At 31.3% G+C, this 27,212-nt stretch overlaps 1 protein-coding gene across 1 annotated transcript in view; it reads left to right on the forward strand.

The window, feature by feature from the left end:
- The window catches only part of LOC143250015 (mitogen-activated protein kinase kinase kinase 1-like), a 61,942-nt gene that overhangs the window by 19,891 nt on the left and 14,839 nt on the right, over positions 1–27,212 (forward strand). The window contains 14 exon segments of the mRNA XM_076500650.1: positions 7,774–8,044; positions 10,947–10,997; positions 13,077–14,024; positions 15,510–15,716; positions 16,788–16,904; positions 20,373–20,481; positions 20,483–20,534; positions 20,682–20,800; positions 21,198–21,273; positions 21,683–21,866; positions 23,406–23,648; positions 25,759–25,880; positions 26,089–26,114; positions 26,117–26,179. Of these exon segments, the coding sequence (XP_076356765.1) occupies positions 7,922–8,044; positions 10,947–10,997; positions 13,077–14,024; positions 15,510–15,716; positions 16,788–16,904; positions 20,373–20,481; positions 20,483–20,534; positions 20,682–20,800; positions 21,198–21,273; positions 21,683–21,866; positions 23,406–23,648; positions 25,759–25,880; positions 26,089–26,114; positions 26,117–26,179 (2,440 nt within the window). The 5' untranslated portion in view covers positions 7,774–7,921.

Below are 27,212 nucleotides of genomic sequence, written 5' to 3' on the forward strand. Positions count from 1 at the left end.
TTCAAAGGTGTCTGTCTTTGACGTTTCATAATAGGTGTGGTGTTAGAGAATGAAAAACTTCAAAGGTGTCTGTCTTTGACGTTTCATAATAGGTGTGGTGTTAGAGAATGAAAAACTTCAAAGGTGTCTGTCTTTGACGTTTCATAATAGGTGTGGTGTTAGAGAATGAAAAACTTCAAAGGTGTCTGTCTTTGACGCTTCATAATAGGTGTGGTGTTAGAGAATGAAAAACTTCAAAGGTGTCTGTCTTGACGTTTTCATAATAGGTGTAGTGTTAGAGAATGAAAAACTTCAAAGGTGTCTGTCTTTGACGTTTCATAATAGGTGTGGTGTTAGAGAATGAAAAACTTCAAAGGTGTCTGTCTTTGATGTTTCATAATAGGTGTAGTGCTAGAGAATGAAAAACTTCAAAGGTGTCTGTCTTTGATGTTTCATAATAGGTGTATTGTTAGAGAATGAAAAACTTCAAAGGTGTCTGTCTTTGATGTTTCATAATAGGTGTAGTGCTAGAGAATGAAAAACTTCAAAGGTGTCTGTCTTTGATGTTTGATAAAGGATGTGATATCAGAGAATGAGAAACTTAAGACACCTGTTGTTGCAAATGATATAATTTTTGGGAGGCGATATACTTAAAAATACATTGTAATGTAAGAATTATGTTTTTATAAATAACACCTGACTTTCTTAATGAAACAACTAGCCTATTGTATAGTCTAATTCAAGAGGCTGGTTTAGTTACTCTTATAATCTGAGAGGTTTTCTGAAAGACAAAGATTATCTTCTTTTTCAAGGGTAAACAGTCATCCTTTTGAAAGTTCACAAATGAGTTTATTAATAGGAAGTGCTTAATTATTCAATGAAAACATAGCTTTTCTTTGTCTGAAGACTAGAGTATAAAAAATAAAATAATGTAAACTGATCCAAACACAAGAAACTATACTGTTACCTTGCAGGTGGAAATAGGCTTTAATATATAAAGATATATATATGCATGGATGTAGAATTTATGAAGGAAACTTGTTTAACAAACAAAATGCTAGAAACAATTACTTATCTCTTGACCACCCCACACCGTGTTGCTTTTATTCAGCAGTGACTTAAAATGCACTGACTCCCAATTGCTTCCGTAATTTCAGTAAGTTTAAATCAATTGTGTTTAATTATTTAAATATTTTGATTACACAGGTTATTCGGTAGAGACAGCACAAAGTTATTGTATAGAGATGGAGAATATATTTTTTTTTAATTTAGTGAAATAATGCATAAATGTTTTAAAGTTATTGAGGTCAGTGACTCACAACATTGTTTAAGTATTTGATTCATGATAGTGTTCAAGTGTTGGAGACATGAGATTTACTAAGTTTTTTAAGTGGGTTTAATTTATGAAACTTGCAGCATTTTTTAAGTGTTTGAATTTGAGATTTGCAACAGTTTGAAACAAATGACAATTCTTTGAATATATATAAGATGTTTTTATTGTTCTATAGTCTTGTTAACCAGTGAAATACCAATGTAACCATCTGGAAGTTTTTCACAATATGTATATCTTGTTAACCAATGAAATACCAATGTAACCATCTGGAGGTTTTTCACAATATGTACATCTTGTTAACCAATGAAATACCAATGTAACCATCTGGAAGTTTTTCACAATATGTACATCTTGTTAACCAGTGAAATACCAATGTAACCATCTGGAAGTTTTTCACAATATGTACATCTTGTTAACCAGTGAAATACCAATGTAACCATCTGGAGGTTTTTCACAATATGTACATCTTGTTAACCAGTGAAATACCAATGTAACCATCTGGAAGTTTTTCACAATATGTACATCTTGTTAACCAGTGAAATACCAATGTAACCATCTGAAGTTTTTCACAATATGTACATCTTGTTAACCAGTGAAATACCAATGTAACCATCTGGAAGTTTTTCACAATATGTACATCTTGTTAACCAGTGAAATACCAATGTAACCATCTGGAAGTTTTTCACAATATGTACATCTTGTTAACCAGTGAAATACCAATGTAACCATCTGGAGGTTTTTCACAATATGTACAACAGGAATTCACTTCTTGTAGTTGATGATGTCAGATTAACCTAATGAAACATTGTAACATATTATACTCTGTATGTCCAACAATAACTTTTACATAACAGGGTGCTTTCTGTAATTATTTATTTCCAATACTGTAATGTATAACATTTGTGATGTATTTTAAAAACTTGCAAAGCCAGTACAAGTAATGAGAGGTTGTAACAAGTTCTGCAAGGAATGCTCGTAAAATAGTAGATCGTTAAAGGCACAAAATGGTACGCTACATCACAAAGGAAATTAAATGGGTAGGAAAGTGGTTTCAGTGGCTGTGAGGAATCTCTTACATTTTTGTTATCTGTCACAAATAACGGAAAGATGTTATATGTAAGAATAAAACATGAGTGATAATGTGCCCCAAAGTTGTGTTTTAATAGAGCAGCCAGGCAGAAGGAAATAATTATACCTATAAAACATAAACTTGATACTTGGGAAAATGTTGTGCATTTGGAATTGTTAGTCAGGTCTCAAAATTTTAAAGGAGCAAAATATGTGCCAATGAAGAGCTTAAAGCTACACAACACCAAGTTTATGAAAGTGTTAGTGGCCTGTATTAGTGTTATCTCCAGTAACATTAATACCCAGAAATGTTTTTTTCTGACCAATTGTAGTATAGGGGTTGTTATGTATTTCTCTGTTTAAACAAAAGAAACCTTTTTGTTGAGACCAAAACAACATTGTGCTATGTTACTATACTGCAGCTTGATAGTAAGCTACTGTAGATCACATTCTAATCATAGTATATGGCTTCAAAGGTTGATTCTCTAACACAGCATGCAGTGTATATTATCAGTGCCGTCTCTTGAGAGCAAGGACAGGGGAATGCGTTACTTGTATGTTTTCTTGTACTTAGGTGTCACCACCATCAGGACACATCCCTACCTTTCCATCACCCTAAAACATTGAAATGATGCAATTAGTAAAAACTAGGGTTTGATGTTTAACCATGAAACGTTTCTGTCCATTTTATCATCACAAGTAACATATACATGATTCAACTAATAGAAACAGGACTCTTCTGACAAGACTTATGGCTATGACTAAAACTTCTTGTTTTATTTGAATAGTAATACCAATAATAATTGTTTTAAATACTAACCCCATCTTACCAGACTTTTTATTTATAAATATTATTATTGTTTCAGCACTAATCATGTTCAGTTTCTGCTCAGTTTTTTAGCCAGTTTTTAATACATGATTGGTGTTTGAATAGAAAATCTACTTTAATCTTTTAACGTGCAGTGGCCATATTATCGTGCATCTTCAAGTCCTAAGCAGGTTTACGTGAAATTTTAGGTATATTTCAAATGGACATCACATAAATGAAATACGGTGATGTAAATATCTCGTCACGTCAAACACATTTATTGTTTATTTTAATTTTAAAGACTGTATTAAGTATTGTACAAGAGCTGTTATTTGATAATTTTAGAACTTTGAATAACAGGGTAAACAGATAATTTAGACAAAATAGTTTTATAAAAATATTAATAATTGATGTATTTTCACTCCCAATGTATATGGAACAGATTTAAGAAAGGTAGAAAGAACAGCTACTTGTTTATAATGTTTTTGGTTGTTGAAATCACTGCCTTAAAAATTTAAAAACATATTCTTAAACAGTTGCAATACTAACAAATTCCTGTGGTATGTGTAAATAAACCTTATCAACCAAGTGTTAATGTTTGGTTGGTGTTTAAAAACTATATGTAGTTTAATATATTAACTGTTTTTGTTTCCAACTTCTTCTTTTTATTATTTGTGAATCCTGGACTGTATTCTATCTTTATTTGTATAACACTAACAATATTACAGCTTTTGTCAGGGGATGCGAGTGACGGTTCGTTTACCCAGGTTTTTGTTGTTAATGGATATATCTGAGATCTGGTTTTATTTGGTAAAAACTATTGTAAACATCTAACCAGGACAATAAAACTTTGTAGTTACAATATTAATATTATATCAACACAAATCGCGTTTAATTTCCTCTCAGATATGTGAACAAAAGGTGAAAGTTTAATTTTAAGGATGTATTGGTAGCACCCAGTAATGATTCTAGTATCGCTGACCTGATCAATTGTATCACCCACTCCTCATCTCGCCAGTAATGTTTAAATTGTACTCTTCCAACCACCACTACAGTTACGGTTTCTTTCGTTGATGTTGTTGTAGACATGAAGCTCGTTAATAATTTTACAAAAATCTGTTATTAACATTTTGATCTGTGCTCTTAATATAGTTCCTTCTCACCGGACATGATTATATTTTCAGCCAGCAGAGTATGTGTAACGTGACGGTCAGTCCGACTGTTTGTTGATAAAAAGAGTATCCCAAGAGTTGGCGGAGAGTGGTTTTTTGACAAGCCGACTTCATTCTGGTCGATCACTGCAAAATGAAGGATGGCTAGCGCAAATAGCTGTCGTGTGCTTTTGCGCAAAACAGACATTTTTGGCAGAATTTTTGCGGGTAATTTTGTGAGCTGTTTGAATGAAACTATAATTTAATCATCAAATTGTACGTAAAATAGTTTGTTTTTTTTATCCGCTTAAGGGTGACATGAAACTTTTTACATTAGGCCAATGACATTAAATTCCTAAACTTTCACTTTACACATCATTTAAAGTACTTGCTCGAGATCAGAGCACGTGATGCTTTTGAACTCGCTATTTTTGTACAGTTTTTTGTGTGTTTTTTTTAGTTTGTTTTTAAGTAATACGTCTGTGGAATATATTAATGCAGGCAGAACATGTATTTTTTCCCCTCAGTGATTCTACCACGGAGAAAAAAAATATTCGGAGCAATCTTTATGTGTAAAAAAAAAAAATCAGAAGAAATTGATAGCTGAGAAACGTGCTTAATATTATCTGTAAACAACCCTTTAATAAAGCCGCACGTGTGTGAGAATATGTACATGTGCCCCATTTTTTTTTAGTTCAGCTGTTTTGCATGCAAGGTTCCGTGACGTAATGAAAAGGTTGTTCTTGTAAGCGAAGCGGACCCGATTAATTTTTGAAGAAATGGAAGGACTTTTTGTTCATGTCCAATGTATCGATTTAAAAAGGGTTACGTACGATAGTCAAGAGCATGCGAGTGATAAGTACAATACATTTAACAATTTAATGAGGATGAATAAAGTGTCACAAATTTAAAAATACACACTTCGTTATATTTAATCACTTGTTTATTTTCTACGTGTACATTAATATTTATATATCTTCGAGACGATTTAATGAAAGTGAGAGGAGTCGTAAATTGTAATGTAAATATTTCTCAGTCTACTTGTTAACTTACAAATACTAGTGACAACTAGAAAATATGTAATATGTAAATTGTAATGTAAACATTTATTTCTCAGCTTACTTGTTAACTTACAAATACTAGTGACAACTATAAAATATGTAATATATAAATTGCACAAAAAATTTAGTCAATTGCATGGTTAAACTTGGCGCCACTTAGATGTAGTCTTAGATAAGTTATTTAAGTGTAATTTGCTTGATACATGCTACGTAAAGTTTTATTTGGCCCAGGTGGTGCTGATGTGCACAGGACACTTCTGCTCGATACTATAGATTGTGTGAGTTTATATTACCTTTTTTTTTTAATTATGAAAAACTGGCATTTTTCTTTCATTAATATTTTATTAATTTAGGACGTTTTCGGGGGAGGACTTGTTAGAAAATTCTTGTTTCATCAGTAGATAAAGCCTGAAATTGATAATATCAACTCTATTATACAAACCTCAGTTTTTGGTCGTTTCGTGTTCAGGCCGGGGACAACATACGACTTAGGTAGAAATATCGTATTTAAAGATACCCTAATTTAACTTAAAATCCAAGTAGGTCAAGGCAATATAGTGAGTATTAAGGTTTTAATGAAAGAACAGATTAATTAACATACTGTCCCTCCGCAAAATTAATTATTCGTCTGTGGGTTAACTTTCCTTAGTTTGAAAGTTTCCTACGTTTGTTCTTTTTAAGGGGAATGTCCAAGGTTCGGTTAAAATCGACAGTAACTTATTGATTGCTAAGCCTAACCACTTTAATGATTTATTAGTGAAATGAAGTGTTTTGTGTTGAAACCTATAGAAATTTTGTTTTAATATTATTTTGGACGTTAGTGGAAGACAGTTAATATTTGTGGAGATTTCTTTTGATACACACTTCCCTTGTCGAGTGTTAGGTCTTAAATGTTTGGAAATGTCAGGTGTGTTCGACCGTTTCCTTTCTCTTGACATACATATACAAGTATGTATTTTTGAAAAGTAATTCCATATTTCAACTTGTACCAGCAAAATGAACCAGAAAATTATCTTCTGAAGTCCAAGTTCACACTAGGGAAAAATATATGTACTTTCTAAAGTACAGGCCCGGCGGCTAGGACACTAAACTCGCAATCTTAGGGTTGCGAGTTGAAATCTCCGTCCCACCAAACATTCTCGCCCGTCAATATGCGGTCAATCCCACTATTCGTTGGTGAGAGAGTAATCCAAGTGTTGGCGGTGCTGACTAGTTGTCTTTTGTTTTGTTATTCACTTCTAAATTAGGAATGGCTAGTGAAGATAGCCTTCGTATAAATTCTAATAAAATTCAAAACAAACAAAAGTGCTAAATTAAGTATCAAATTTACCTCAAGTTTTTCAACAAAATATTATTTTTCTGTTCATTATGTTTATATTTACATGTTTTTTGGTTGTTAGATTTACCTAATAGTTTGGAAGTTAAACATGTTTTTATACTTCTGTACGAGTTTAACTTTTTTTTTTTTAATAACAGTTACACCGAAAGTAACGTTATAGCTTTTTGTGATAAATGAATTACAACCAACACAATGTAATGAACATGATATGCATCGAATACGCCTGGTGGAAAAGAGCACTAAGTGACGCCTATGTTACAATAGCTCATGTTACTTCGTGTATTTTGTTATTTAATCATAAGTATTGCCATGTTGTTCTTTAGTTGGATTTATATTTCACTCTACATGGTTCGGCTAACTTATGTATACGGGCGTCAATAACAAAGCATACATTTATTTTGTGTGTATTAGACTACAGCGTAGTAAACCAATCTAGTTTTCTTATAACTACATCCTGTCAACCTTATCAAACAAACTTACCCCCTACCCTTCTCTCTCAACGTTTTGATGGGAGAACGGTTAGGAAGTGTGCACCCTCTCCCCTTACTTTCAGACCAAACCCAGCTATAGACAGAAAGCGGCCCTTGTGTCTCAAGGCTGTTTGTTAGCCTGATGTGGCTGAATGGCCGAACTGTTTGGATAGTGCGCGTCTACTTCGCGTGGGTGGACGTGCGCTTGCTTGGTCAGTGTGTAGTAACTTAGGGGGTGAACTTTGATTTTTATAACCCCAGTTGATTAGAAAGCATTAGTACCTAAAGGTAGGTTTATCATTGTTTTGATAAGGCCAAGAAGGGTTGCGCATGGTATATTGTAACGTATGGATGTTAATATATGTATTCGTAAAGTTCGACTTTGCTAGCGCAACATATAAACTACATATTTTTTTTCAACTGTTCATAATGCTTAATATCTCTTATGGTTAGACAAATTAAACGACATCTGTATACTGTTTAATTTCCAAAAGAGAGATTGTTTTTTAAACTTGATATAATGCATTATATTTGTTTATTAACCATCTTTCTTGTATTTTTTAGATTTGTCATCACAGCCAGTCTCTTTACCTTTTCACCTAAGAAAAGATAGAAAGACAACAGCTAAGTCGAGAGACAGTACATCACTGTAGAGTCAATGTAATAAACTTTATTGTAGGCCTGTCGCTTGGCAGGCGGTCACTCGTACAATATGGCTGCCGTCCCCGATAAGTTGTTTGAACCGCTTTTAGACGCGAAGATACGTGAGAAGCTACGAGCGACTTGCACACCGGGGCTGAGAAAAAATCCAGTGGAACGTAAACAGGGACCATTGGTTAGTATTTATCGTAACATTTTATGTCAAGGAATAAGTTGTAAAATTTTGCATGTTAAATATCTTCGTAAATTTTATTATATATATATATATTAACATAATACAAATTGCTTTTTATAGAACATTTTTATTTTAGCATTAGTTTCAATTTGTATACGTTATGTAAAAACCTGCTGAAATTTGGTACTTTGTGTACTGTTTCGCGTGTAAGATTTGATATCGCTTCATATGGCGTTTTAGATTTACTGCTAAGAAGGTTTTGCCCTTATATGGTGATAATAAGAAATGATGGAGTCAGGTGCATTGTGGGAAGCCGATATGTGCATGGGTATCTCTAAACTTTTAAATTGCCGTATATATTGTTAAAGTTGGATAGAAAGATAACCACCAGTATGTAAAAATATTACCAATTCATTTGATAGAATTCTTAAATAATCATTGAGGCTTGATTTTTTTATTAGTTGCTCATATTGTAAATATAGATTCGGAGAGAAAATTAAAAATTGTTTGGATGCTTAAGCCAATTGTATGTATAGTTTTTATATTTAAAATATTGTCGAAATGTGAAAGAAAAAAGTGGATACTGGTGATTTTCATACCTAAATTTTGAACAAACAGTTTTTACATGTTTTGATCCTAATATCTATTAAAACCTTGTGTTATTTAATAATATATAAAACGACACAACATACTTGGGATAGTGTGAAATATTTCTGTTTTTCACACAAACTGCCATTGATGATGTTTGAAACATTATATATTTTCCTCTCTTCGTCACAAATAATTATTTTATAAAACATCCTTGTTTCCAAGCCCAGAAAATTAGTCTTACCAAATTGTTTTTCTGCATATAAAGTTTTTTGATATATATCATAAATACAATTTACTCAAACACAAAAGCTAGTTAAGAAATTAAAAATTTCATAAAATAAAACATAACACAGAGAATTACTTTTCTCACATCTGTTTTTTCTAAGTTAAAATATACACTAATATCATTTTGAAATTATTATATCTATGTTATGTTTCTTAAAAAAATTAGTGTATCTCTTTTTCATCTGCAGTATAAAGCTGGGACTGTTAATGTTTTATGTGATTATGAAATTTTGTGGGTGTTATGACACTAGTGAGCATACTGTGCAGCAGAAAACCTCCATCTTGTTGAATATAGAAAGCATCAAAATCTAATTTTGGGATTTAACTCCAGTGAGAAACACAAGCATTGGCTTGAGAATAATTATTTTTGGTTGTGTCACTTAGACTGGGTTGCTAACTCTAGTAGATACATTGTGTTCCTAGCTGGTGTTAAACCTTTTGTCTTTTAAGTCAGTGGAATCGATCAACATTTCATTGGCAGTCATATACATGTAACCTCATACAGGCATCTTTCAGTTAATTGAAACAGAAATCTTTGTGGCTTGTACTTTTCATACTTAACAATGGTGACTTTGTACCTTTAACTCAGGTCCTTCTTATTAGATATTTTAAGAATTATTTTATTGAATAACTAAGCAAATTGTATCTGCATTTTCTATTTTCTTTCCATTCTATCACTTCTCAGCAAAAGGTTAGAAATGTTACATACAGCATCATCTGGATATTGGAATTAAGATGAAATTTATTCTCTGAACTCTAGTCCTGTATATTATCCTCCAGCTATTGGCACATTGACAGATATGTGTCAGTTACTTTCATGTGTTTACTTGTGGAGGAGTTGGCAGTCCTGTGTATAAATGAGTGTGACTAGATTATAAAAACTGTTTCAGAACTGTTAACTGACTGTGTATAACTTAGTATCTATTTTTAATTTCTAGCATCATTGTGCAGTCTTTATAAGTTCTTTAGAATTTTGAAGTGATGTAACACTGGCTGAAAATGATATAAACTGGTGTTTACAAAACAGGTGTGCAAGTCATTTAGACTTTCTGTTTATGGTTTTCCACTTTTTCGTTTATTAATAACATTTTTGTAATTCAGAGGTTATTAAAGTACTTCACTTTATTAAATTGTGTGATGAACTGTGATGTGAATATTTATTTGTTATTAGAATATAAAATGATTCTGTTGTGAGCAAAAAGGTTAGTGATTGGGAAATTTATATTAGTATTTCCACACCTGTTATGCCATACTGCTTTTACTGTAGAAAATATTAACTAGTGGGCATTTTGGTTTTATTTTATGAGTTTCTCATAGTTTTGCCTGAACACTGTGTAAATCATTTTTATCATTACTAAATTTTAAAATGACTTTTTTTTTCTGAGGTGTAGTTTCTTACAGTTAATAGTTAGAACATTACAGAACTTCTAATACATTCTAGTTAGAACATTACAGAACTTCTAATACATTCTAATTATAACATTACAAAACTTCTAATACATTCTAGTTAGAACATTACAGAACTTCTAATACATTCTAATTATAACATTACAGAACTTCTACTACATTCTAATTATAACATTACAGAACTTCTAATACATTCTAGTTAGAACATTACAGAACTTCTAATACATTCTAATTATAACATTACAAAACTTCTAATACATTCTAGTTAGAACATTACAGAACTTCTAATACATTCTAGTTAGAACATTACAGAACTTCTAATACATTCTAATTATAACATTACAGAACTTCTACTACATTCTAGTTGGAACATTACAGAACTTCTACTACATTCTAATTATAACATTACAGAACTTCTACTACATTCTAGTTGGAACATTACAGAACTTCTACTACATTCTAATTATAACATTACAGAACTTCTACTACATTCTAGTTGGAACATTACAGAACTTCTACTACATTCTAATTATAACATTACAGAACTTCTAATACATTCTAGTTAGAACATTACAGAACTTCTAATACATTCTAATTATAACATAAGTTGTATTTTCAGGTAGCAAAACATCCTGATCATGTCCCAAAACAAGATGAAATACCACTAAAAGTAAGTTTTGTGTTGTTTTGAAGACTTCTGTGTCTTGTAAGGTTTTTATATGATGGTGCATGTTTTGTTAGCAGCTCAAAACTTTATCCAAACATTTTCTGAGGCATTTACCACAAAGGTCTCTAGTCAAGTACAATCTTCTCAAACAAAAGTTTCTCTTAAACAAGACTATTTGATTTGTGAACAGTTCCATTCCAGTTTAATAACCATACATTATGAAAAATATGCTCTCAATTACCGGTTTGTGTTTATATTAATATCCATAACTGACATACAAAGGTATTAATGTTTCATGTGATATATTCCTTAGTGTTTCTGTATTATTTTAATATTTGGATGTTATTTTTGTTTGGTAAAAGCTGTTTTTAATGTAACTGAGAATTTTTGTAAGGATAAAGCATTGTTGTTTTTTTGTGTGTCTATCTATACAGTACTGTGCTAAAGTTTTAGGACATAGTCAAAAATTAGATTTCAGGGTACTTTTAAAGAACAACAGAAGGTAAATCTTCAGTGAAACATGAACATTTTATTAATGTTCATATTTATTACAACAGGAGCTCAGTGGAAGTGCTCGAGTTCAGTAAACAGTTGATATTTTGTGTGTTCCCTTTTGCTTTGATAACTGCAATATTTTGGGCAGTGTTGTTACACAATTAGTCATAGTTCTTTGTAATTTTATTCCAAATGTCTCTAATACTCTTTCATAAAGTTTCTTTGGAAGTAACTTTTTATTTGTCAAGTTTTGTTCTTTCAAATCATAGGTCTTATCAGATGGATTGAGATGGAGGCTATGGGGGAGATCATTGTATCATTTGAATGACTCCAGCAGCTTCTTTCTTAGCTAAGTAATTTCTGAATAGGTTGGGTGATTGTTTTGGTTATTATCTTCTTGGTAGTAGAATTCTTTACCAATAAAATGCAAACCACTTGAGTATACCATGATGAATCAGCATCTGAAAGTACCTGGATTGGTCCATTGTTTCATCAGTTTTGCAAATATCCCCTGCACCTCAGAAGTAAGACAGCCCCAAACCATCACACTACCTTTCCCCATTCTTCATGGTAGGTGCTATGCATTGAGGTATTTTTCATTTTTCTTCCACCAGATGTACAACCTGTGCCTTGAACCAAATATTTCAAACTTAGATTTATCTGTCCATAAAACCCGTTTATGATAACCAACAGTCCAGTATTTGTACTTTTTATCAAATTTCAGTCTTGACAATATTTGAAGATCAAAGTAAATATTTTTAACTGTTACCTGACCAAATATTCCATTCTTGTTCAGTCTTCATGAAACTCTGGAACTGAACACTTTTGTGTCATTTGGTATATGGTCCTTTATCTTGTACTTGAGATCAGTGGCAGTCTTTCTTCTGTCCTGAAGGCTGTAAGCAAAAAGATACTTAGCATTAGTATAATTGATTTTAGGTATTCTGCTTCTTCATTTCATATTTTCAATATACCTAACTCAGTCTCATGATCTAGGGTGTACTGGATAATGTTTGGTGAACATTTCAAGCCTGCAGCAAGTTATTAGAATCTATCCAGCATCATGTAAATCTTTTATGTAAACTCTATACTCTGCTGGTCATTCTCTGTGCTTTTTTTAGGCTGTGACATGAGAACAAAACTTAATATATAGTGCTAAACTATTTTATTTGAGGTTTGTTTGTGGAGTGCTATTAAATTGATTTCTTCCAGCATATACCGGTACCATATGCTAGCTTCTTTCTATATAGCTGAGACACCATGATAATTATTTTAAACCCTACATTTGATTAGTATGTTCATTCAAGGAGAAATCCTTATTAAATATCCTTGGTACAAGTATATGGAAATTTTAAAGAATGGTAAACAATGTTACCCTGGCTCATTCAATTGTCAACAGAGATCAGTGAAGCATTATTATAGTGTTGAAATTTACATTGTGTAATGGCATGGGAGAATTATCCCAATGAAAATGTAAAGAATTACAAAATATAATCTCTTGTCCAAACACTTTTGCATAGTACTTTATATATATATATATGTGTGTGTGTCTATATATATATATATATAATCTTTTTTTAATCTTAGAAAAATCCACCATCACTATTACCAGTACTTGATAACTCAAGTTTGACACAGTCTCCTTCCAAGACCAGATCACCATCTTTTTCAAGACATTTAGTTAAACAGCCAAATGTTCCTGTTTTGAATTCATCCCCAAAGCCAGCAAATAAGTGCTCTACCAATCTTCACCTGGGATCACCCACTTTCTCGCCTTCTCCTTACTCTCCTGGACAGTTGTCTTTAAAAAATTCTCTTCCTAGTTCCCCAGAGTTACTTCAAAGTCCCCAGACTTTTTTGTATAAACAAACATCAGAACATAAACCAGTTTCAAACATAAAACTGAAATCATCTGTACCACAGCTGTCTCGTCCTGCCTCGCCTCAGTCTAGTGAGCAATTAATTTCAAGAAATTCTCGTCCTAGTTCACCAACTTTGTCTCAGAATAGCCACAAGGTTTCCAATAGGCCAAGTTCACAACTTAGACCAGCAGGTAGTCATACAACAAGTCTTCAACATGAATCACTGCCAGTATCCCGTCCACCATCGCCTTCCTCTTCTGGACAAGTGCCTTCAAAATCTTCCCGTTCAAGTTCACCAAATTTAGTGCAACAATTCCACAGTTCCTTACACAGGCAAGACGTAACACATAAGGAAGTTTCAGATTTTCAGCCAGTATTGCCTGTTGCAGCTTCAGTCCAGTCATCGTCATCATTTGAACAAGTGTCTTCAAGAAATTCACGTCCAAGTTCTCCAATTCTGCAGCATAATTGCCAGATTTATACTTCTAGGCCAGATACTTTATTTAAAACAGATGGTAAATATGTTCCAAACCTTCATCCAAGATCTCCAGTGTCACGATCATCTCGGCCATCATCACCATGCTCTTCCGATCAAGTTTTGTCAAGAAATTCACGCCCAAGTTCTCCAAATCTATATCGAAGTCGTCAGAACTCTCCTAATGGACCAAGTTCTGTGAGTATTTTTCCAAAACCAGGATACAAATTCATACAATTTTTTTTTTATTAGTTGTGTATAGTAAAACTTTGGTTTGTTTCATTCACAACATTTCACCAAATTTACCTGGGATCCTCAGGTGAGGAACAGTAACTGAAGCTAACAGAAATTAATTTTAAAAAAATATTCTCTCATGATAATCTATAAAAGTACATACGTACAAGAATTTGCCAAGAATGCAAACTTTTTAAAGGAATGTATCAATTAACTGTCAAATTTAGGAAGGTATAAATCAAGATTTTAGACCTAAGTCGAGACGTTGACAGTAATTGTGTATACAAGAGAGAAGGTAGTTGGTAAAATGATATAAATGAACACCTTTATTAAGAATAGGATTGTTTTTGTAGTAATAAGACTTGTAGTTTTTATCTGTTAATGTTGGCTTTTTTGCCGAGAGCTATTATTTTAGAAGAATAAAAAAATAATTGTTTCTAGATATGTTTCAAAAAACACGAGATTTTAAATGTTTGTGAAAAAGAGTAGAAAGTTGTCTGATAGTCTTGCCAGTGTAACAGCTTTTGCACCTGGTACATTCAGTTGCATACAGATTTCCTAAAATATTATTATTCCTGTACGGTTTTGGAGAACAGTTGACCTAGCTTTTAATTTTTACTTCAATGTCAATTTTATACTCTCTTTTTAACTAAAATTTTTTATTGCATGAGTTTAGTATGAATGGTAAAACATAAACAGAAATATACCGGGAAAAATAATTTTCTACATTGACATGTGGCTTATCTTTAAAGGAAGTAATTACTATATTAACAACAGTGGGAAGGAAATTGTTTGGTACACAAAACTGAAATCTAAGATTGTCATTTGCTTTTTGGAACTTGCCATTTCTGCAAATAGCACCTTTTAATACACCGAGATTTCGTGTATTGGTCATGAAGAGAATTTCAGAATGTAGGTAGTATTAGTAGTTACCGTTCAATATCATTTATGTTTTTATACAGATAATATATAATAATATCAACTGTTGTAAGTTTATCTAAAATAGTTAGTTCATGAAGAATTATAGATTTTGTTTTTAATTTCTCTAGAATATGTCATTCAGGTTTCCATCTTTGATATTTATCAGTGATATTGATAAATGAAACCAATCAGTATAGTTCAATAAGATGTATAAAAATTACCACAATTTAAATAACATTGAAAAATAAAAGTTTAATTTTACAACTGTGATTTTCTTAAAACTCATCTAATAAGCTCTTACATTATTAAGGTACAAGCACTTCTATAGTTAGTGGGTTTTTTGAAATTATTTGAGATACAATGTTATAAAAAGGAAATTTGATTACAGTTGGCTAACTTTCTAAACATAACTAAAGTGAGTTGACTTTAGAACTGTGGGAAAACTATTTGAATATATTATCACAAGAAGGAATTGTTTCATTTGTATTTGAAATGTATATTGTAAGAAATCAAATATTTTATTTTAAGCGCCATCCTTCGTCCTCTGGCTTTATTGAGCCAAAAGTTCGTTCTCCTGGTGGCACAGGTGACCATACGTTGGTGGGAGGTATCTGGAAACGAATCAGTAAAGCCAAACGGGCCCGTCTGTACTTACTGAACCAACCCGGACCTCATTCATTCTTAGTGGCTGGAGACTCACCTGAGCACAAGTACAAGGTCATCATAGGGCCACAAGTTAGTGATAACTTCAACACAGTTTTATTTATTTAAAGTTACAAAAGTGTAAGGAGGGTGAAATTTTTCAGAATCCATCCCATAAACTAAAATAATAATTTTTACAGACCACGTTTTCTTTGTTTTTTGGTGTTGCAGAAACCAGCTTGCGATGTGTGTAGACGAGATTGCGCTTCCTAAAATGTCCAGCTTGCAATGTGTGCAGACGAGATTGCACTTCCTAAAATGTCCAGCTTGCAATGTGTGTAGACGAGATTGCGCTTCCTAAAATGTCCAGCTTGCAATGTGTGCAGACGAGATTGCGCTTCCTAAAATGTCCAGCTTGCGATGTGTGTGGACGAGATTGCGCTTCCTAAAATGTCCAGCTTGCAATGTGTGCAGACGAGATTGCACTTCCTAAAATGTCCAGCTTGCAATGTGTGTAGACGAGATTGCGCTTCCTAAAATGTCCAGCTTGCAATGTGTGCAGACGAGATTGCGCTTCCTAAAATGTCCAGCTTGCAATGTGTGTAGACGAGATTGCGCTTCCTAAAATGTTTGTGATTATCATTCACATATTGAAATTTTTTTTCAGAAGTTTAGTTTATAATCCTTTCCAAGTGACAGGTCATGGCAGTTTAGAAACTTAAAAAACAGCTAAACTTTTGTCAAACTACATTTTATCACCTTTAACATAGAATCACCATGTAAAGTTATGTGAATTGTGGTAAAATGTAGTTAGTCTTATCAGGTTATTTCTGTCCAAATGTAGCTGTTTGTAAACTATGGAATATTTCTAGCATTTACATTACAAATCAGAGACAGAGTGATGGAAATGCTCAATGCAGTTCCAACTACTAGAAATAATGTATTATGTGAAGGTATGTGTATAATTTGTTAGATATTTCAAACAGTATGAATAAAAATGCCTTAGCATATGAATAGAGTATTCTGTTTATATGGTTTGTTGTGTTGGACTGATACACAATATGGATAGTAGTTTGCTCTCATTATATTGTTAGTGTTTGATAAGGTATTCAGTTGTTATTATTACTAAAACAGAGTATTAAAACACTTAATGTCACTTTTCAGTCTTGTTCCTGTGGACGAGGTCCTCATTGTATTCATATACTTTTCATCATGCTTCGAGTATTTCAAGTTAATGAAGCAGACTCAAGACTGTTTAGTAGATCACTGAAAAACTTTGAGGTAGGTATTACTCAATAAAAAGTTTGTTCAGACTTATTATCGTCTTTGATCAGTCCGTTTTACTGTTTTTCAAATATGATAATGGATCTTAAAGTACTGTTTTTTTAGTTTTTAACAAGTTTCTTTCAAGTTAATGACAAAGCTACCCAGTAACAAAAGTATGTAATTTAAATGTGCAATAATTTTTATACCTGTGCTACTACGCTGAAAATAATCCTTAATCAAATCCATTTGTTGAAAGTTATTAACCCTTACAAATACATTAAGTAGCTTTAATATAACTACAAGTTAACATTCGTCTAAATTATTTTTAAGATTGGTAGTCGGATAGGAATGGTTAAATTTTATAGTTCTTAAAAATGTGTTGGGGAAGATTATTATTTGCTAATTAAAGTGTTATATTTTGTTAAAGTGCACTCAGAAAGTTTATTATTAATAGTTTAAAAGTGATCCTTTCTGTATGGACATATGTTTTATGTCAATTTGACTGGGGGAAGACATGTATATGCAAAAGAAAATTAACTCTAGTGTTCTTCACAAAACCTAGTAAGATATTGTTAAAGTGTACAAGTATTTTGTACATAAAGAGTGATATGACATTTGTCACACATTTCTACTAAAAATGTTATTTATCTGTAGTAGTTATTTGCACCCTAAACTGTTAGTGCAAGGTGATTGTCATTTTAAATATCAAAATAGATTTTTGTCTTATAGTTGTGATATCTCATTTACATAATCTCTAGAACATTCTGAAAGGATATCAAATGTATTTTAAAGTAAATGTTCATTTTCTCTGCCATATCACTAACTCTAGCTTTTATATTCAACTTACAATGCAATTAAATTATCAAAATTGGGAAGCAAAAAAAATTAATTAATTGTAGAATATCTTTAAATATTTTTCTTCTGTTAATTTTACAATTTCAGGTATTTTCCTTTTCACATGTAGTTAATTTTTTGTTTTATTTTACTTTTTTGTCCTTTACCACTTGTTATTCATCTTGACACAAGGCAGTGGTGTCCTTGAGGTATACTCAAGGTAGATGTGCTACACTTTATGGAATTTTACATTCAACATGTAATATCATAAGCCTTGAGATCAGATGCAAAATGTAATGTATATTTTAAAATGTTTAAAACTTTCAACTGTGCATCTTAAAACATAACTAATACATATTTAACTAAAACATAGTACTGATACCTAAATATAAACTATATGATATACTTAAGAAACAACTGTAAGTGTTGGTAGTTGATCAAACAACTAACCATACTGGAGTCAATATCAGGTATTCTGTGACAGTAACTTGGCATTGATTTCAAGATGACCAGTTTTAGGATATACTGTAAAATGAGCTCTTCCTAATGGTTATAGACATTTGTATGTAATGTCTATATGTGGTCCATAAAGCTTAAACAGATGTGTTGAATGTGAGCATGGCAATTGTCAAAGGTGGAAAAAATTTATTACTTGTTCGGACTGTATTTGTTCAAAGAAGTTTGAAATAAAAGAGTCAAAGGTTAGCTAAGCATTTTGGTATCTAGTCATACCTATACAGTACTATATTGTGGAAGATACAGTGTGTCAAAGTAGACTTTTCGTACATTGTTGGTCATGTGACAATACATCTGAAGTTTTGAATAGGTTTTTAAAAGGTTTATTTTGAAGAAAAAGGATTAAAAGTATGAATCATAATATACATTATAATATTAATTTCATTTCCATACACTGAGAGTAGAGGTCTTTACCTCTCTCAACATAGGCTTGGTGAATTTGACCAATCACCTGACCTCTTTGTACACTTTTAGTCATTATAGATTTAACACTACTAACTTTTATCATAGTGTGTGTATCTTCACAAAATTTGGTAGTCTTTCATTAAACATTATCAGTTTTTCACATGCAAAAACTCATCATTTTTAATAAGGTATTTTAAATAAATTTAAGAAAAGATTTATCCATGAATATATCTTTGAATAGACTGTGCACAAAGTGATTTTCATGTTAAGATTAAAAATGCTTTTCTTCATCTCAGTTATCTCTAGTTTCATTTGTGTAATTTTTCAGACATCTTAAATACATTTCATATGTAACTACATATAAACCCTATACAAGGTGTGTCAGTTTGACCAACCTTGTTACCACCCAAAAAAATGAAAATAAATTTAAATTGCACTTTTTTCTTTTTCAGATGACCTCAAATTGTAACATGAAATGACATTCATCTTAAGTGAAACATTTTACTTTGGTTATTCCTTGTTTCACATAACCAAAGCATAGCTGACATAAAGATATCTTTATTTTTACATTTTGATAACTTTTATAATAATAAAGAATAAACATGAAACACAAGAAATAAAGTACTTAAATATTTTTATTTTTTTCTGTAATCTGTCAATCACACTTAACCCTGCTTTTTATACTAATAATAGTAATGCACTAAATACTTAATACTTAATTAAGTAATGCACAAAAAACATGCATAAAGTAAACAGTTTTTCCTTAATTTTTCTGGTTTTTTAACTATGCAACAAGAACCATTACAAATTCATCCAAGTTTAGTCATTATCTTTCCCGTGGGAATGAAACTTGTACTAATAAGGTTATTAACAAGTTTTACTTCAGAAAACAATATAATATATCATTAGTTAAATAAAAACCTTGGCTTTCTATCAGTTATAGATAATACATAATTGAATATAAAAAACACAAATTCTGAAAGACTAGATGTGTGATGGGTGGGTGTGGTAAGAGGGGTTTCATTTTTTAATTGATGGCTCTGTTACCAACCAGAGTTGAAGGCTATACAAACTATGGTTTGTCTAAGCAGTGATGATTTTATAGTGAGTTATTATGTTAAATATCATACTTATTGGAGGGAGTGATGAATAGAATAAAGGGCAGCTGCTTTGAGAAAATGTATCATGTTGAAATTCAGGATTATTTTAAATACTGCCCTATAAAATTAAGAACCTAAAACTTGTATAGTGTCAAAATTGGATTGTTAACTAAGATTTTATATTATAACACAAATAAGTAGTAGTTTGAGAAATTTTTGAATGTAAGTCACTTGAACAGAAAAGCATTTAAAAGGGCTTTTGTTGCAAATGCATTGATATCTTTTGGAATGTATTAGTTATGACTTGTATTGCTAATTTAGAATTATTATTTATTAAATAAATGTTATGATAGATTGTCATCTTTAATTAATTTTAATTTTAAAACATATCAGGTTAAAGGCTAACACATTTGGCCAGTGTTGTGAAATTTGTTCAGTAACATCATGTTTTACCATATAAAGATGTGTATTACTTATTACTTTGACTCAGGATTCCAAATTATATCTGTAGTTCAATAATCCCTTGTGTTTTGCTTAGATAGAGTGAAAGTAAATGTTATATTGTAAACATGGAACATGAATATAATGTTACCAATTCTGTCAGTTATTATGAATGTTTAATTTTTAGGTAAGTGAATTGGTTCGTCAGTACCACCTGCGAAAAGAACGGCAAGTTCAGGTCGCAAGTCCCGTAAATCAGCATATTTCTACACCTGTATCACGACCCGTAAAACAAACTGTCTCGGTCTGAATCATCGTTACCTGATGCGGCAATACAAGAACAACGAAAGTAAGATATTGGTCAAAATTTGACGAAAGAAAATTTCATACAAGAGTTTTTAAATCTTAAGTGAGCAGTGTTATATATTAACTGTAAGTCCTTCAAGTATATTTGTTTTTGTTTTTATTAACAACTTGGGAAATTTTTCCATATCAGAATGAGTGAAGAATCCACTCTCTGTCCCATCTGCCTTCTCGACATGGTTGAAGGAGAATCTTTGGTCAGATGTGAACAGGGTTGTCACAACAGACTCCATCACCATTGTATAGCTATTTGTAAGTGTGTTGTACTTGAGACCTGCATAATGGAAATAGTAAAAACTAACTTTATGTTTTTCAAAATAACAAATCTTACTTATCTTGATTTGAAAGTAGTAAAAAAATAATAATCTTTCTTATTTATGGATTCCATATCTATCACAATAAGAAATGTGTCCAGTTGTGATTAAATACAAATATTGTTTACTGATGATAAAAAATTATACAGTTTTTATGGGCTCTTTAGAAAGTTATGATTGATATAGACAGGTTATAATTAACAAATAATTTTGTAATAACTACTTGTTTGTGCTTAAACATACAAATTTTATGGGCTTATAAACACTGTCATGGCTTTTCTAGTTAAAAATACTTTTTGGAGTTAGTATTTGTAACTGTTAACCTTTTTTATTAGGGGCAGAAGAGTGTAGACAGCAGAACGAACCCATTCTTTGCCCTCTTTGCAGGAGCCAGTGGCCATTACCTAGCAGGTAGGTTTTACCAAATTATTGAGTGTTATGAGATATATGCTTAGATCTTTATTGAAATGGATTTTGTTTTCAGGATTTACTAATAAACCAAATAATTGTGCACTTATTTATTACCTGGAAGAAGTATAATAAGTGGAATTGTAAATGTTTAAAAACTTCAAAATTCTATACCATAATAATTAAAGTTTTTGCACAATTCTTCAAACCAAGCTTTCATTGTTGTTACAGTTTAATAACAGCCTGAAACAGTAAAATGTTTAAGCTTCTATAGGCAGGTTTATAATTATAAATCCCTCAGTAAATTAGTAAGTATTATCTTTGAAAAGACAAAGTGTAGTGACTTTATTTCCAGGTAAAGTGATGTATTTTCTGGTACATATTTATGTATCTATATTTATTGTCTGTTAAGCCTTGAGACAGAAAAGGTGATGGCTAAAAATTCTCAGCAATCTTCATCAGAACATCACGTAACCATACCTGGTCGTCCTCATCATCTTCCTCTGATGAGAACGTACCTTGCAACGTCCATTTCTCTACCCAAAACAGAAACTCTCTCCCATGCTCAGCAACAACAAGCACAGCCATGGATGCAGGTAATGAAGTTAAAAGTATAGATGGTCAGTTTTTTTAACCTGCTATACTGTTTTCTTTTTAACTCTTTTTCTACAGGCTAAGTTAGTTTGACTGAGTTCCGACCACCTGAATTTCCATGCTACAAGTTTTTTGTATCTTCATGAAATTTCAGTAAACATTACAATACTTATGCACACAAAAAAATCTAAATAAATATCAAACTTTGTTTTTCAGTAAACCTATATTTGTCAATTTCTCTGTTCTAACTCCATGTGTATTTGAACAACTTTGTTGTCATAACCACCAATAACAAAATGTGAAATAAATTACTATTTTTCTTTTTTTCTGGAATGACAGTAGTTTATAACAGACAACTACTGTTTATCCTAAATATATTATACCTCATAACAGCATACTTCTGTTTATACACAAGTTTTGTTTTATTGCCATATTAAACTGTGTCTAAGTAACAATCCTATCACACAAGTTGTAAATAGCATAGGAAACGTGTATCTCACATTATCATATTGAATTACATTACCACCAGCTGATCACAAGTATGATTCATGAAGATTTTTTTTTTAAATCTTAACGTAAATTTCTTGGTTTTGCTGCAGACTGTCAGGGAATTTTAAGCCTACTTTGTTATATTAATAGTGCTACCAAATTTTGTAATTTAATAATGCATCTAAAGATACAAAATAACAATATATATATATAAAGCAAACAGTATTCTTTACCTATCATTTCTATGGCTTTTTATCTATTTAAAAATTGTGATAAGCTCTTTGATGTAATTTGTGTAGAAATAAGATTTTCTAACTGGGGGTGAAATAAAAAAATACTTTACAGAAAATTTAATGTAACATCATTTGATAGGTAAAAATTATATCTTTCTATTGTTTACAAATAATATAGCATAAAACATCATAGACCTTTCAACATTTAGTGAAATATGGTATGTGACAGGTAGGTGTGGTAAGTTGGCCTGCTTTTCTAGTTTATAGCTACATAGGCAGATGTGGTTGAAAGCTTTAAATTGTGGTTTCCATGAGTGATATCTATATTATAATGAGTGACTTACATTAAAATCCATACCTATCAGAAAGGTGATAAACAAATTGGAAAAGTATGACCTATTGAAGAAATATCACAATTCTCATACTAGGGGAAGATTGAGGATTTCTTTAATATTGCTTTATAAAATTGAGAACTTGAAATGTAGTTTATTAACTACATATTGATGGCAAGTTTATTCATGTACAGTGGTAATAAAATAGGTTAATTAAATCTTGAATGTAACACAATAAAATGTGGCACGGTGCCTTTTGACCTCTCACTGATGAGAATGTTAAAATTACTTGATTTTTACTCTAATATATAAACTGCATAAACAAAATGTTTTGTTGTGAAATAATGATATTAATAAATAATCAAGAACACATAGATATAACAGAAACACATTTCAATGAATGGGAATATACCACACTTTATTTTTTTGGGTAGAGATTTGATGCATATTTATCCTAAATTGTTGACTTAGTGTTGTTTTAATATAGGTTTTTGGAAAAGACCTGATAAGCTGTCTGTTTTCGAGTAACTGGACTGTTAGAGAAACGGCATTATGCCGATTAGCTCGGAAAGTTACGTCGAACTTGTCTCTGAATCAAGAGAACTCCGAATCAGGAAAAGAGAACTGGGCAACTAAACAGAGCTGTAACCAACGTGTCACAGAAATCTGTTGTAGCATTATGGCCACCATGGTCTCTGATCCTGTGTACAAAGTGTATATTGCTTGTTTGGTAAGTACAAGACCAAAGAGTTTTTTTCAACAAGTTTTGTAATCCTCCAGAGTAGTAGTTTGCATGTTTATAACTAACATATTCTGCTAGTTATTAAAATAAAGTGATCTCGTATTTTTGAAAGGTGACACTGTATTAGTAAATTAAGAGAGACCTAATATCGATGTACTGCTCGAGAACTAGCACCCAGATTATAAAGGTAACTTAAAACTGAAAAAGGCAAACAGAGTAAATGGTGTATCTAAAAATGCAAAGGAACATATATTATTTATGAGATTTGTATTAATACATTTCTTTCAAATTAACTCTTCCTACAGACTTGGTTGAATCATCTGAGTTCATGAAACCAAGTTGACTTTTATAGGTTCCATAATTTAAATTGTAATATGTTTTGTGTATCTTCCCATAATCTTGCAAGCTTCTAGTAATCATTTACCAATTTATAGGATTAAAATCAGAATTTTTAGTGGATTTATGAAGTCAAAGTATTGACTGCTTTTGAGTACAAATTAATTTTAATGTTATGATTAAAAATAGGTTTCTTCATCTGAAAAACCTCAAATTTTATTACCCTTAACCTCTAAAAGCTCCAAACTAAACTTAAAACATTTTTTCAGTAAAATTTCATACTTTATTTTCCCTCCTTTTTTCTTTCTAATATCACCTCAAATTGTAACATAAACTACATTTACCTTTAATAGCTGTAAACTTGTAATAGTTTATATTTGTTTATAAATGTCATTGTACTATTGATCTTTGAGCCATGTTTAACTAATATATGCACCACGCGATTTGAAAATCAGTTGGTGACTTTGTAGCACATGTTACTCTGTTGAATAACAATACATGATCTGCCTACTAGCATACCTTGTAGATATTATTATTAATACTATTCTTTATTTTACTTCATCTAACCTAAAAGATTTCTAATTTTTACATCTTTGTTACTTTTATTTTAATAAGTAAAGAACACATTAAAAATCAAGAAACAAAGTACATAACATAACTGAGTGTTGTTTTTTTTGCTATTGACTGAGGATACCTAAACCTACTTTTTTATGCTAAAGCTACTACTATGATTAATTTTTACTGAATTTAATAATGCTCCAATCACACAGAATGATACCATGCAAAATATAGACTATCACATAGCTATCATAATTTTTTAAGTATTTGAAAATAACCATTCAAAATTCAGCTACACTTATCAGTGTATTTCCAATGTGAATAAGGTTTGAACTGAAAGCTAAATAGAGAGTTCTTTGTACAGAAAACAGTGTATATGTCACTTGATAGATTAGAATCTTGGCTTTCTATTGGTTATAAATATTATGTTAAATATCAGTGGGAGCTATGGGCAATTTCTGGAAGACAGGAGGTAACAGGTAAGCATGACAAAAGAAGTCTGATTTTCTGTTTGATGGCTCTGTATCGAAATATGAGTGAAGGCTATAAAAATATTGTTTGGCCTGAGCAATTATCACATTATAATGTGTATTTTATGTTAAATTTTATATTTCTTATAGGAGTGACAAATAAATTAGGGAAGAGGGGATGCCTAATAAGAAAATTTTGCAATTTTTATTTAGGGCAAATTTAGGATTTTTTTTAAATATTGCCTCATAAATTTGAGAATTTAAAACTTGTATTCAATTAACATTTGGAATTTTAGTTATGTTTTTATGCAAAATTTATTTGTATACCATGATAAGAAAGTAGTTTAAAATTAAATTTGAATGTCACTCATAAAAACTTCTTGCCATGCTGAAAAAGATGTCATAGTGAAAGTGTGAAGCACACACAGTGGTGGTTTCTATTATCTTTCACTTACCTTTACTCATGCATGTATAATGGTTATCTAATTTATCATTAGCCAGTAGTAGTAGTGGTCTTTTTTGTCACATATAATTCATGGTTAAATTAAATATTTGGAATTCATTATTAGTTTGATAATTCTTCTTCTTCAAGTTTATATTAGAAGAAACAAAAGTCATGTAACAGTTATCAGTGTTTTATTTTGCAGTTTTTTTTATGTTCTAGATTGTATAAGAATTTTGTTCATTTGCTGTCTATCCATGTTCTGTAATTGTTGTCATTTTTTAAACCTCAGAGATGTCTGCGAGCATTACTAGCTTGTTGCCCTTGTAAAGATGAAGAATGCCTATTACACCTTCAGGAGCAGGTTCAGCCTATTGTTCGAACAATTTTGTTGAAGTGTGCAGATGGAAATAGGTACGACTGGTTTGGTTATGTACACATTTGTTTTCATGTACACAGTTTAATTTAATTACAGTTGTGTAGGTGGTGTTGTTGTTTTTCAATGTTTCAGTTTAATAGGTTTTGATAAAATAAGTTTTATTTCAAATCTTGTTTTTTTTAGAAACATTATTTTTTTTTGTTGTAACTTATTTAATGTGTCTAATGAAGGACTCCTTAACAGGAGAACTTGTCAACTGAGTATAGCTGCTCTTTAGAACTGGCACATGGTCAAGCTGGAGCCCTGGCTGTTGGAACACACACATCCTACCCAGGTAAAACAATTTAGTTGTAGCATCATTCAGTATTACTAAGTACTATCTTGAAATTCATTAATTGTCTTATCTTTTTTGTTTCAGTATCATATGAAGTAGGAAAAATTATGTGTGTAAATAACTTGTGGTTCTTTCTTTACTGTAAAATTGTTTTGTCTGTAAAATATTAATATCGATATTTTAGTTTGTTAACAAAATAAAGGCAGTAGCATTGATCTGTGTTCATACAGCACTATTGCTGTATTACATATTGGGTGAAAGAGATATATGTATAACTAACTGTAAATCATGAATACACTTACTACTGTGTTTTATTTATTTATATTAGGTGTATATATTATCTAATACTGTTGTTTAGTTTGATACAAATAACCGAATGTACCACTTCAGTACCTTTAACATCAAATGAGTCCAGTTATCTTCATCTTGACCATCGATTCCCCTCGGTGGACACAGCAGATAGCCCGAACCTTTGATTTTTGCATTGTAAATCCAAAGACTTAGTGCTTTCACAGCGGGTGACCAACAATATTGTAAATGTTTTAATTTTTGTCTTACCAACAGCACTTAGAAAACCTTTACAATGGATGTCACTCATACAGTTTTCAACCTTTACTCTATCTAAATTATCATCTTAAATTATCTGATAATACACACTAAGGAAATGAAGTTCTATAATTATTGTAATTGTCTGACTTTCTGACTATGTGATAAGAGCCTTTAAAGATTTAGCTAATCTTGTTGGTGTGAATGGAGAGAAATTTTCAAACTGGATGTAAAATAGACAATACTATGTACAGAAAGCAACATAATACATTATTTGATAGATTAAATTTTTGGCTTTTTATTGATTATAAATAATATATAAAATATCAAAAAGTTCATTGGTAACTTGTAAAAGGATGTGACAGGTGGGTGTGGCAAGAGGGTTTGATTTTATATTTAATAGCTCTGTAACTACATATGATTTAAGGCTATAAAAATGTTGCTTTTCCTGAGCAATGACCACATTTTAAGGAGTAATTTATGCTAA

The sequence above is a fragment of the Tachypleus tridentatus genome, chromosome 4, assembly GCF_004210375.1.
Source record: "Tachypleus tridentatus isolate NWPU-2018 chromosome 4, ASM421037v1, whole genome shotgun sequence".
NCBI classification, from domain to species: domain Eukaryota; kingdom Metazoa; phylum Arthropoda; class Merostomata; order Xiphosura; family Limulidae; genus Tachypleus; species Tachypleus tridentatus.